The 12,944-nt window shown below is 40.0% G+C and overlaps 1 protein-coding gene across 2 annotated transcripts in view; it reads right to left on the minus strand.

The window, feature by feature from the left end:
- The window catches only part of igdcc3 (immunoglobulin superfamily, DCC subclass, member 3), a 52,211-nt gene extending 43,648 nt beyond the window's left edge, over positions 1 to 8,563 (minus strand). For both annotated transcript variants that reach the window (XM_031846433.1, XM_031846432.1), the window contains exons 1-2: positions 8,310 to 8,563; positions 3,255 to 3,560 (exon numbers count right to left, since the gene is read on the minus strand). In XM_031846433.1, coding sequence (XP_031702293.1) covers positions 3,255 to 3,560; positions 8,310 to 8,376 — 373 coding nt within the window. In that variant the 5' untranslated portion in view covers positions 8,377 to 8,563. The remainder of the gene's footprint in view (positions 1 to 3,254; positions 3,561 to 8,309) is intronic.
- Positions 8,564 to 12,944: the final 4,381 nt, after the last annotated feature.

Consider the following 12,944-nt stretch of genomic DNA (forward strand, 5'->3'; position numbering starts at 1 on the left):
AGAGAGAGAGAGAGAGAGAGAGAGAGAGAGAGAGAGAGAGAGAGAGAGAGAAACCGACCATCAAAGAGATAACATTTAGGAGGAAAAAAGAGTTTCCTGGACCGACCACCGATTTAGAGGGGCAACGGGGAGTCCGTCCTATACCAGCCCCCGACAGTGAGCTCGCACAAATGGTTGTCAAGCAAATAAAAAGTGAAATTTATGGAGGGAGGTAGTGTGGAGGGTAGGATGGAAGCTTTATCCACTGGGAGGGCTATAAAGAGTCTTCAGTAATCACACCACCCATTGCATCACAGTGGTACAAGTGAGAGCTGTTGTAAGAGGGACTATAACACAGCAAATTACCTCAAAAACACAAAGAAAGCATCAACATTAACAAACACTTGGAACAGAAAAAGAAACAAACACTAGTCAGTGATCTTTGTAAGGAGAGCATTAACTAGTTTTGGGCCATTTCTCTTCATAAACAAAATGACACAGACCGGCGATTGCCAAAATCCCTGTAGAATACACTTCACATCAAAGATTAAGCTCCTTTCAGACCTTATATTGAAGACCAAAAACATAATAGTCTGACAAATTGAGGCTTGATCAGGCTTGGGGAACACTTCTGTACTGAACCATCGCCTGCAGGAACCTAGAGGCTGAGGTGTGAAACAAGCTGGGTAATGAAGGACGATTACCATTTTTTTTCTGAATGTACATTACAAAAATCATCTATAAAGCCTTTCAAAGACTGCAGGTAGGACATCTGTTATGACTAATGAATGGTGGAAATATGTTACTTTACTGTGACACAACAGGGAAAATACAAGATCACGAGGTTAGACTGGCAGTCAACGACCACAACTAATGGTGCAAAGAAAGCCTCATCAATATGACTTAAAAAAGAAGTGGGCCATCTTTCATACAATGCAAGGCAATGACAACAAAAAGACATGGTCAAAAAACAACATTATTGTTTTCTGGAAAATCTTCCAAAATACAAAAGGTATTAGTGAGTAATGATGGGTAACAGAAGTTTGTATCTTGCGAGTCCCTTTGAAGGGTCCCTGGAGGATTATTTTCACAGTGACGGCTTCTTGCTTCCTTGATAGAAGTGAGACTCCATTAAGGGGGGAAAGACTATCATTACAGCAGAGCCTCTACTCATTCAATGCCTCCCCCTCAAAGACTGCTCAATACAACCCAAAAGGTCAGTGGTCAGAATGTGACTTTCAGTAATGCTTCAGTGCCTTCCCAATCAATACAAGACAACAGGAAAAGCAGAAAAGGATCTGCAGAAGAGCAAAGCACTGACAAAACAGAATGTTTCCACCATGAATGATTTTAAACTTGAACCACCAAGTCCAAGGTGTGCTCCAGGTCAGGTTCATTCACCAAGATTAAATCTGTATTCACATCACAGCCTTTCAGAAACAGATGAGTGATGCAGGATTGCTCTAGGCTTGCATAATTCTTGGCTAAGTGAAGAGAGCACTGGAGTGCTGGATGACTCCACGGCATCCCAACTCTGTACTTTACAAATCTACACTTTAAGCAATGCAGTCAATGAATACGTTTTCAAAATGCAGAGCACGACATGCTCGAATCACAGTATTCTCCCAGAAATATGCCGCCCTGTTTCCTTAAAGTATGGAAGAGACGCTTTAATAAGCTAACTTTGAGGCTAGTGTATACTACTTAAACTGTTTACAAGAACTTGAGTCAATCAAACTGATTCTCCCTCTGGTTAAAACGTTTTCATCGAACATTTCAAGGAAATACCAATAAAAGTGAATAACATGTGCTATCAGGTATTGAAGTCATAAATAATACACTGTACATTGCTGCAGTACAAATCAAAAGGATAAGTCGATTGTTTTCTCTGCACCCTGTTCAGGTGATGAACTCTGTGTTCATAAATCTATGGATTTTCATCTTCCTCATGCTTTCTTACCAATATGTCAAAGCAATTCTGTGAAATTAAAATTAGGGGGACAATACTGAAGACTTTTTCCTGAAGCACAATAAAAAAAAAAAAATGCATTTAAAAAGCTGCTAAAATCTGACCTTTGAAAAGGAAGGGGAGGCCTTAAAAGGTTGCATGATGTGTTTGACAGCGCCAGCCACTGAGCTGAAGTGACTTTTCTCTTTGGCCAGTGAGACATGCATGCTAACCTCCCTATCCTGCTGAGTGGAAAAGCTGTATTGGCCACAACAGCACAGCAGTGTGCTGTCTACACACAGCCCGGGAATCAACAGGCTTCTGCGAGCCTTTGTCCATCTCTGTTTTACAGAGTATATATAACAGAGCCTTCGAAAAAAGTCTGAACTCAACACAGTGTCTAACATTACAGTATCACTAAAGCTGCTGCTGCAACATCTCAGCGTGTCCCCAGAGGAATGTGCACATCCTTGATGCCTTTGATTTAAAGTAAGTTGAGACATGCACTGTATATGTGTGAAAGCAAAGAGAAGAGAGGCGTACAGACAGTCAGATTGACTACGATATGATGCAAATGTAAATTAACCATGGCAACAATGCTGAGATCTTAATGTTGAACTAGAGTGATTTCAAGTAAGAGATTTAGTGGTCAAGCCAGAGAAGATTTATCCTCCACCAGTGAGTGGGCTGCTGAGTTGCTTCAAGGTTATTGCACTCTTACAAAGCAGCTTGGAGACTCTCAGCATGAACGCTAGTTAATGCTAAATTCAAAAGCTTGAATTTCTAAGCAGCACTGTAGATGAGCATCGGAAAGTTCATTAAACTCAAAGAATGATAATCAAATATTCAAATGACTCCACACCCAGACAAATTAAGTAAATTTACAGCACAGCAATACCTTAATGACTGGCACTGGACGGAAATGTGATTATGCAATGTTTGAATTACATTGTTTACATTTGTAGGGAACACAGATCACAACTTCATCAAACGTATGTAAGTGGTTGCAGATCCTGACAACATAATTAAGCCCAGACAAACCATTGAGTTGGTATCTTAAGATAATAATATAATTCAAGATGAAGTTAAATTGGAATTTAAAGATAACAACTAACACAAACAGGTTCAAAAACGCATTCAAATTAAAACCCATTTGTGATTTTTCCTTTAAGGAGAGTTGGATGAAAGATGGATGCCACTGTCATGTCTGAATGTAGGCAATCAAACTAAACATCAAGAACTTGAAATACATCCCCCCCTCAAGCACATACAGTCCTTACAACTGTCATACATCCTACATCACTAAAAGACAAAGGAAGACACTTACTGGCTGCCTGAATACGAGCCTTGCGGCTCACCACCAGCCCAAAAGAATTCTGGGCCATACACTCGTAGTCGCCGTCGTCAGATGAGCCATGGGATTTGGTCTTCTGGAAGTGAGCGATCAGGAGTGAGCCATTGATGAAGGTGGCGTGATGCTGATCCTGAGTTAAAAGCAGACCGTTGTGCCTCCACTGTGTCGTAATTGGGGGGATGCCGTCCACCTGGCAGTGGAGCATGAGCGGCTGCTCCTGTACAGCAATGATGTCACTGGGCTCCAGTGTGAAGGAGAGCTCCGCTTCGCACATCACACCTGAAGAGAGACACACACACATATGATAACTATGTAGTTGAGCGTGAAGGTTCATTCTTGACCTTGTATACAAGAGCGGCCAAACAACGTCTTTTTCATTGAATAGGTTTTCTCAGTTGTAATGGTAAAACTCCATTAATGTTTGAGAAACAGATAGTTAGTGAACACTGAGTAAATATTTAGGGATACCGACCGTGAACCACAACACTGAAGCTGTATTTACTCATCCATTCAATCATTTTCCATCCCTAACTTCCATAGCATACCTACTCACTAGCCAGGGTCACGAAGGACTGCAAGACTTGTGGCTTAAACATTCATTTTTACATCAACCCTCACACTCAAACAAACAAGAATGGCAACAACTTTATCATCGTGGTAGCTTTGTTCTTTTTTACTACTCAACACAAAATATGTGACTAAACTTATTTGTAGTGATGCTTCCCACTTCATAGTGACGTGAGAGAGGACCGGATTTTTTAGTATTTGCAGTTTCTGAGGGTAAAAAAGGGGGGAGCGGGAGAACAATAAATAAAGGATGTAAACAGCCTGACCTGACTTGGTACTATAAAAGAGGAGCTTAGCGGGCTCTCTTGGTATCATGTTTCAGCTGCTGATGGACTAAGCACTACCAGTCTCTGCCCCAGGCCCTGGAATCTGGTGGGAGGGGTGCTAGGGGAGGGCAGTAGGGGGGTGGGGGGGGGGCAAAGCACAAGGGTCAAAACAGAGAACCTCCGGCTTCATCCCTCAAATTCCAGCCGAGAAATACTTCCCCTTAGGTGCAGACAAGGAATTCATTGACACACTCCTCCATGAAGATCACGCATAGAGTATAATGCAAAGAAACTTTTCCTCTTCGTCTCTTCTTGCTCTCCTCTCTTTATGTGACCCCCCCTCGCCCTTTTTTTTTCACTCAACACGCACGGAAAGTAAATGGCCATGGGACTAGAGAGACATCAGTGCTACCACTTGTGAAAAACAAGGGGGTAGTGGTGGAGAAATATTTAACCCTTAGCTGGCAGGCAGTGATCCCACTGCCTGGGCTGCTGCTCTCCAAAACCTGATGCTGGCCACGTGAGCTCCATCTCTTTTAGTCCAACAAAGATCACATGTTCTCACATGAGAGGCTGCCAGCAGAGAAGAGAATAGCATTCGAAGAGCATGCAGCCACACATCAAGTCAGTCACACTTCATGTTTTGATCAAAATATGGATAATTCACAAATAAAGTATTAGACACTGAGCAAAATGCTCCTGGACAAATTTGAGGATGTAACACACATGAGAGTGTTTTACATCAGATGAGATTGACAGATATATTGGAGGCTTTGTATTTACAGCTTTCAAAGCTGTCAAATGCATCAGTCAATGTTATCCGGCCATGCAGCAAACAGGACAATAACGGTTGAGTGTTCAATGTGTTACAACGGCATTGATCTGGAGTTGATTAAACAACTTTATTGATGTTGTATATACTTCCTCGTTACTTCGATTAGGCTAATCAGTTTCTTCCATTAGCTTGAACAATGTTCTTGGGCTCTGGCTTTCCTAATGAATAAAGTATGTCGCTAGAGTGACTGGCTAATGTAATGCTGAGCTCCGGGTGGGTAGAAGGTTACAAACAACATTGTGAAAAAGGGTGAGAGAAAATCTGTTTGGATACAGTGCTGAATGATCTGACAGACCCAATAAGACAAAGGAGATAAGCGAGGCCAAAAAAAAACAAGGGATAGGTGGATTTTACGCTTTGTGTGGTGTAGGTTAAAGCCACCTGTGAATGCTGAGCATCCAGAGCGTGAGCCGAGAGGAGAGCACAGCTGTGGAAACTGGTGGCAAGAACACGGTATATACACAGAAACACATGTTCACAGACATGAATATTTTTCAGGCATGGATTTTCATGGTTAGATAAGGAGACTTACAGACACACACCCACACACACACACATCGTAATGCAGAGGAAAGAGACACTAGCAAGTCGGATTACTGGGTGAGACCAGAGACAAGTGTTGGCTAAGTGTGGCTCATGCTCTGGCTTACTATTGACAGATAAGTGTGTCTGGCTGGCACAAAGGTTTACTGCTGCAACATTAAAGTGAGGATCACACACCAGCTACTGACAGACAGATGGAGTTAGCACACACACACAAATACCACTGATAAAGCTAAGAGAGCTTAGGACACACCACAGGCTTCTTGGCTTGGCGGCACCATATCATATGATGCCCCTATGGAATTTCTTTTTTTTAATTGATTAGATTTAGTATGCTACACAACGTATCCGAATAGTACATTGTTATACATGTAGGTAGTTTGTATTGCTAAGTGACTTGCTTTCTCCCCTTGCTCTCTCGGCATCCATCTGTTGCAGCTCACTCTTATATATTCACCATAACAATAAATGCAACATATTTCTAAATAACCAATTTAATTTGCTGTGACAGACTGCTGCAGATTGCATCATGTTAGGTTTGTTTGAAATGTGGGAAAATGTATTCTACTCGACAAGAATTGTCAATTTATCCTCCATTAATCTCACTGAGCTGGAGATGGAGAGCTAAGGCTGCATTTTCACAAAAATAATGCATGTCAACTATATTTCACAAATAGTGAGTATTAAACAGAAATAGACTTATCACTATAAAAGGTGCCTTCAACCATGCACAGCAAAAGTCATATACTTGCATTTAGATCAAGTATATGTGCACGGATGGAACAGCAGAGTATAGATCATGCATGCAGCATTGATTGTATTCTCATCTATAGGCTGCTGCTTGATACATTATTAATCGATACCCTTCATTTCTAGCTTCCTTGATTCTCATGAGCATGTAGTTTCAAGACGGCTCTTATTCACTTGTTATAATAACAGCAGCAGCTCAGCGATAATTGGACAGAAATGACAGTCATAGGTAGTAAAAATGCTGAGAAATAGTCCATGTGTTGGCATGGTAGTAGATGTAGTGCAGCTGTTGCGCAATTCACCTCTCAATGTCCTGTACAATCTTGTCTCACAGTACTCATCTGCAGTATCTTTCTATAGGCAAATAAACTATACTGCAAGCTTTGGATTATAATGAATGAGTTTCTAAATACTTCAATGAGCAGGAACATAAACAGATTATGAAAGTTCTGAGTGTTTATCTCTTGCAAGTCTTGATTTAACATTGATATGGTCTTTTTTCCTGAAGCTTGAAAGACACAAGCTATCTCAGTCAGTCCGTTTGAAACAAGCACACTTGCCTTTTGATACACTCAAATTTTAATATCATGAGATATTCCGAATGCTTGCATTTTGCGTAAGAGTTTCAGCTCTTCGTGCCATGAGAGATCTAATGCAAATATCCCTCTTATTACTTATTATCAACTCTGCTTGAAATGTCATAAAAAGTGCCTTCATCTTAACTGAATCTAATCTCTGAGGTAGACTCAAAAAGAGCTTAATTTCTTTAATGAGATGGTTAGATTGGAACCACATCCATCACAGAGCTGTGTTTTCTGAAGTTTTTGTTCCCAGTCCCCTGACTGAACATATTATGAACCACTGTATACTGGCCTTTATGATTTTAGTCGAGGCCATTGTGGGTCCCTGTGTGGTATGCTTTGCAAATACTCAATAGTCTATCCTGCCTTTGAATTAATAAGGGGCCTCACAAAGAGAGAGAAACTGTCTGTCATAGTGAACAAAGGGACCAAAAAATTAAATTTGAAAAGGAGGAGAGGGACAGTCTTGACATTTAATCTGTACAAATATTCTCCCCAGCAGGCAATAACCACAGTCAATCACAATCTATCCTCAGAGAAATAACCGCTGTCATTTCAACCAGCCACAGGGTGGTGTGCTGTAAGGACTCACCAATCAAGAGCGTCATCAGTCCAAAAGTCCACTGAGATGAAAAAAACTCCATACATCTTAAAGTACATCATTTTTAAAAGTTATTTTGAAGAGTTAATTATAAATAGTAAATTGCCACTCAAAAGCCAATAAGCATAAAACTACAATAATATCTGGTTCATTTAAGTTTCATTAAAGCATTTGTAATAGAGCTTATATGTGCTTCATGTAATAGTGCTGCATTTGTAATATTGAGACCATGTGATAAACAATAACACTTAAAGTGGCTCCAACTCTGCAGCCATGTCGTTACATACTGGGACACCTGATTAAAAGACAGTCATGGGGACAACTACAGCAGAAAAAGAAGCACTTTCTGCAGAGTTCGCAGCTCTTGTATCGCAAAAAATGTGACTTTCTCAATGCACCAACTGGACACCTTTCAGCAGACGATTCTTTACATTCTTCTAAACGTGCTCCCATCAACATTGATAACGAGCTAAAAACTCTACTGACTGCGTTGCACGTGACTACCATGTATTATTATGGTGCTCATAAGCCACCTAGACTTGATTTATTGCGCATATGAAGTGATGGTGAAACAACACCAATAGCCTGCTATAACATTTAAAGTTCTGCAGGATGCACACCAAATTTAACTTTCAATACACTACCAAGTGTCCGCCTGTAACTCAGTAACATATTCCGCAGTGCACACGACTCCGGTACCAGTCTTCAGTCCACATTGGCATTTACAGAGAAGGGCCAAGTTCAGGGTTACTGGTCAGCAGCGAGTATCGCTTCTTGAAGCATGCAGCTGGGTCCTGAGAGCAGCACCCTAACAGCGGTTATCCTGCACAACGCTACCCTGCAGCGTGATACTCTCCACTCCGGTAATGAGATAATGCCACTTACCGATTAAAGCATTTAGGAGTATTCCCCAAAAGCACGGAACAAGGCGGCGGCGCCTTGTGGATGCCATTTGAACACTTCTAGAAAATATTCCAGCACTTGCAGAAGACAACGTGCAGGTGAAAAGACGGGAGTGTAAAAAAACACACACACTGATATCCAGCTTCAGCTACTACATGTTCCGACCTACAGTGCTACAGTTTGGTGGCTCGCTGGGGTCGAACACGCTTTCGCCATTTTAGCCATCTATCAGGAATATGTCAGCATCCCGCTCTCTCTCTCCTCCTCACCCAAAAACAGCCTCTCTCTCTCTCTCTCTCTCCCTCTCTCTCACACACACACACACACACACACGCTGAATCTGCTCTCGGAACAAAAGAGCCGACTGCTGACTGCTTCGCTCCAAAACGCATGAGAAACCTGCACAAATTGCATGATTTCTGCACGTCAATGAAACAGGTACAACTAGTAGCCCACTATTTCTACACACAAAGGTAGAAATTACAATAATACTAACAATAGTAATAATACATCATACGAATAAATAAGGATGTGATATGCATGATGACCATAAAAACTGAAATGTTCTGTAATATTAGGGTACTGATAATGTTTCTAACAATAAACCGGATAAATGATCGGACTATGGCGGCACAAATCGTTCTTCTGTTATTGGTTGCACTTATGTACACAAAATATATGATGAAACAAAAGACTAAACCATTTTGACCACAGTGACCACATGGCAGCTGTTTCTGAGAAGCAGGCTTAGTTTATATAATGACAAAAACAATGTAATACAATTCTGTGAATTGTTTTATGTTTATGGTTCGACACGTGAATCTGATATGATAAATAAACAAGGGGGACCTCGAGCACTCAGCTGCAACAAAGCAGCGGTAGTTTGCACTCGATCTCTCCCTTGTGGACAAAACGTGCACTTTGAATCAAAATTTAAAAATATATATGTATAAGCTATATATTCACATTTGGACTGTCTATTTGCACCCGGGTGAGAATAGGTTAGGTTTGAGCAACAAGCTTGGTTAGGTTTAAGAAAAATATACAGAGCCTACAGTGCATAGCATTGTTGACTTGGGACACCTGGGTGCTTGTCTCTGCCGTGCCGTATACACCCGGTTATAAATAGACGCATTGTAATCAAATGGTATTGCTGGCTTCTTACACATGGGTGCTGAAAGCATCTGGCATATATATTTGGCAATTGCTGTCCAGTGTCACATATATGATGTAATGTATGATAAATGTTTAACTTCTTCTCTGTAATCGGATTTATTTGTAGACTATTGCAATTAGGTCTGCTACTAACGATTATTTTCACCATCGAATAATCCGCTGATTATTTTTTAAATGATTGATTCACCGTTTAAGTTTCTGAAACATCAGAAAATACTGAAAGACTGGCCATCCCAGTTCCACGGAGTCCAAGGTGATGTCGTCAAATGTCTTGTCCAGTCCAAACGCTAAATATTTGCTGTAACTGTTTAAATTGGAGAACAATAACAACATCAGTACTGGATTATAGTGGTGGTGCTTTAATTTAAAGCCAATGGTTGAGCATAATGTGTTATGATCAGGATACAATACATAAATAGGATTAACTATTGACACTCAGCTGTGCCTGTTTAGTTGCACTCGAGCCCCCCTAGTGGACTAAACATGTACTTCAGGTCTATCACTGTTTTACACTTTATCCAGTCTAATATGTAAGATCATTTACTAGCGTTTATCTATGGGTACCTTATCATAATACGGGACTCTCCTTTCATTTCCCTTATGTAACGTTAACATTACCTGTATGGAAAACTGCTATTACATTGAAAACAAACACCTCAACTGACTTGACGACCAAAATAACCACTGAATTGTGAAATAATGTGCACCAAAGGACCAGTAAGATTATCCCAATCTGTACTTACATCTATTGATAAAGATAAGAGAGCGAGAGAGAGAGAGAGAGAGAGAGAGAGAGAGAGAGAGAGAGAGAGAGAGAGAGAGAGCTTAAAGTGAGTTATTGGACTTTGCGTGATATCTTATCAGTCGTTGATTTAACACACATTCTACTTTTTAAGACAAGTTACTAATTAGTTACATGTGCAGTACCTTCAATGCACTAGCATTAGCTTAGTTAGAGTTGTGTCATGTTGTTTGAATGAAGACAAATACAACATTCCCTCTTTAAAATAAGTTACGCATAACGCAGTCATTTTAAATGTACAAATCGGCTAAGAAGCTAGATTGTACAAGTCGTCTAACATTAACCGCTAAACCCTACTACATGTTAGTTTGTACAGCTAGCCCATTACTTTTAGACGTAGCCCTATATCGTAACTGGCTCCAATATTAAAGATGAAGCACATTCACACTGCAGTGTTTTGACATTTTAATTTCATTGCTACAACCTACCTTTAATAAAAATGGTTAAAGTGCAGTTTTGACTTGTTAGTGGCGCTGCAGAAGTCAGAGGATCACCATGTTGAGATGTCTCACTCTGTGTCAGAGTAATGGACCAGACCCACACAGCGATGGGTGGAGCAAAAGGGCAGTTTTAAAAGGTTTTACCACACTTAACTGTTTCTAAAGATCAGTGCTATCTGACGGAAGTGTAGGTATTTAAGTACCCTGCATTTACTGCCCAAGGCACTTTACTTCAGTGTTTCCATGTCATGCTACTTCATACCTCGAGGCCTACTCCACTACATTTCAGATTAAAACTGTAGGCCTACTTGTTTACTTTGCTACATTTATCTAACAGCTTTTACAGCTTTTACATAAAACATAGTATGAGCTTTTACGCACTGTGTAAAACCAGTTGTTCCCAAAAAAGTAGTGTCTAGTTGTCTCTTTGCAGTTGAGAAAATTAACCTATATTTTACAAAAACAAACACAAGAAAGTTCCTTGTTTGGCTGCCTACTGGACTACACTATGTATATGAATAAGTAAAAATAAGCTCCATCTTACCATCTACAACAGTGAAAGTCTGGTTACACAGGAGTTTCTTCAATCTAAAAGTGTCTCGGGTCATGTAATAATTTAACACTGAGGAGCCAATTTCTATATGATGAGAACCTTTACTCATGATATTTTGCTCATAATACATCAGTACCTTAACTTAAGGGTTCAGAATGTGAAGACTTGTAATTCCATTTGTTTACATATTTGTACTGTTTCGTTTAGTTAAGGATTTGAGTAATTCTTCCACACCTGACTGTGAAGCATTAGAAAATAGAGTGCATTTTCATGTTTATATTTGTACAATAGTCTTCGCTACTAGTTTATTATCAGGGAGTCAGGGATATGTTGCAGGGCCTCCATTAAGTTGTAAAGAGAGCTCCAGTATCAGCTGAAAAACAGCAGCTGTGTTTTTAGTTGAAGACAGTGTACACCAATTAAGGCCATCATTGATATTTGTTTAATCTGCTGAATGAGGAATTTCAAACCAGAAAGGCCAAGCACCCCATTAACCTCTGGTCATTGGTACAGTGTGGTTTGTGAGTTGTTGAGGAGCTGGTCTGTGCAAACCCAAAGCTGTTCTGAGAGAAAGATTATGCTGATGGTGATAATGGTGATTTTTAAAAGAAAGGAATATAATCGGAAATGTTAAATTGCAGTGTTCAAACATGAAATAGATATAATAAGAAAAACAATATGGAATAAAACACAATAACGCTATACCATAATTTATTTCATTGATCCATTTTTGAGGCTGCAGTTTGTGATGTGGTCGTAGTCGACTGTCGCATACTCTGAGGCTCATGCAACCATCACCCTTTACTTTAGGAGAGACAAAACGATTCCCACACCTCTTTACCCAGGTGCAGTGAACACCTGGAAAGCTGCAAGATAAGATACTTCATTCTCTTTACCACTTTCTCAAACGGCCACAATTCATAAAGGGGCTTGTAATGTCTTTATTGGTTGATAAATCATCTATGCTTTTTTGATCACTTAGGCCTATAAGCCATTGATATGGGGACAATTTTGGTTGCCAGGTTGTGAACAATCCCTTGGTGATTAGTGTCATTAATGCTCATCAGCTTCTCACTTTTCAATAAGTCATCACGTCTGCAGGTATAAATATTAATATGTCATCTTAAAGGGTAATACATTATACATTTTAATTTTAGTTTCTCCCTGCGGTTTTGTCTTTACTAACTGTTTTACTTGCTCAGCCAAAAAGACAAAAAGTCGAGGAGGAAAAGATAAACACCAACATGAAATATTTTTCAAAACCTGGCAACCCAATTATAATCTACAAAGTATCACTTAGCAATTTCCCTTTGTGAAAATGATAAAATGATAAAGTTTACTTTCCTGGCACACAGTGGGCTATTTAACTATTATGTTAAATGCATGTGTGCAATATTGGAAATAACCACAAGATGTCGTCCAGCCATAGAAGACTCACTGTCAGCTCCTCGTGTGTGACTTTTCCTTTTTTTATTTAAAGATCTCAGGCGACATCCTGCTCCTGTTTCACCCTTACCACATCAACAAGACTAACAGCTCACATGCTTTTCTTTCTATATATGCTAAATAGGTTTAAACATTCTTTACTTTCCTCTCTCTCTCTCTCTCTCTCTCTCTCTCTCTCTCTCTCTCTCTCTCTCTCTCTC

This window comes from Anarrhichthys ocellatus, unplaced genomic scaffold (genome assembly GCF_004355925.1).
Source record: "Anarrhichthys ocellatus isolate YVR2014 unplaced genomic scaffold, GSC_Weel_1.0 scaffold6, whole genome shotgun sequence".
NCBI lineage: Eukaryota > Metazoa > Chordata > Actinopteri > Perciformes > Anarhichadidae > Anarrhichthys > Anarrhichthys ocellatus.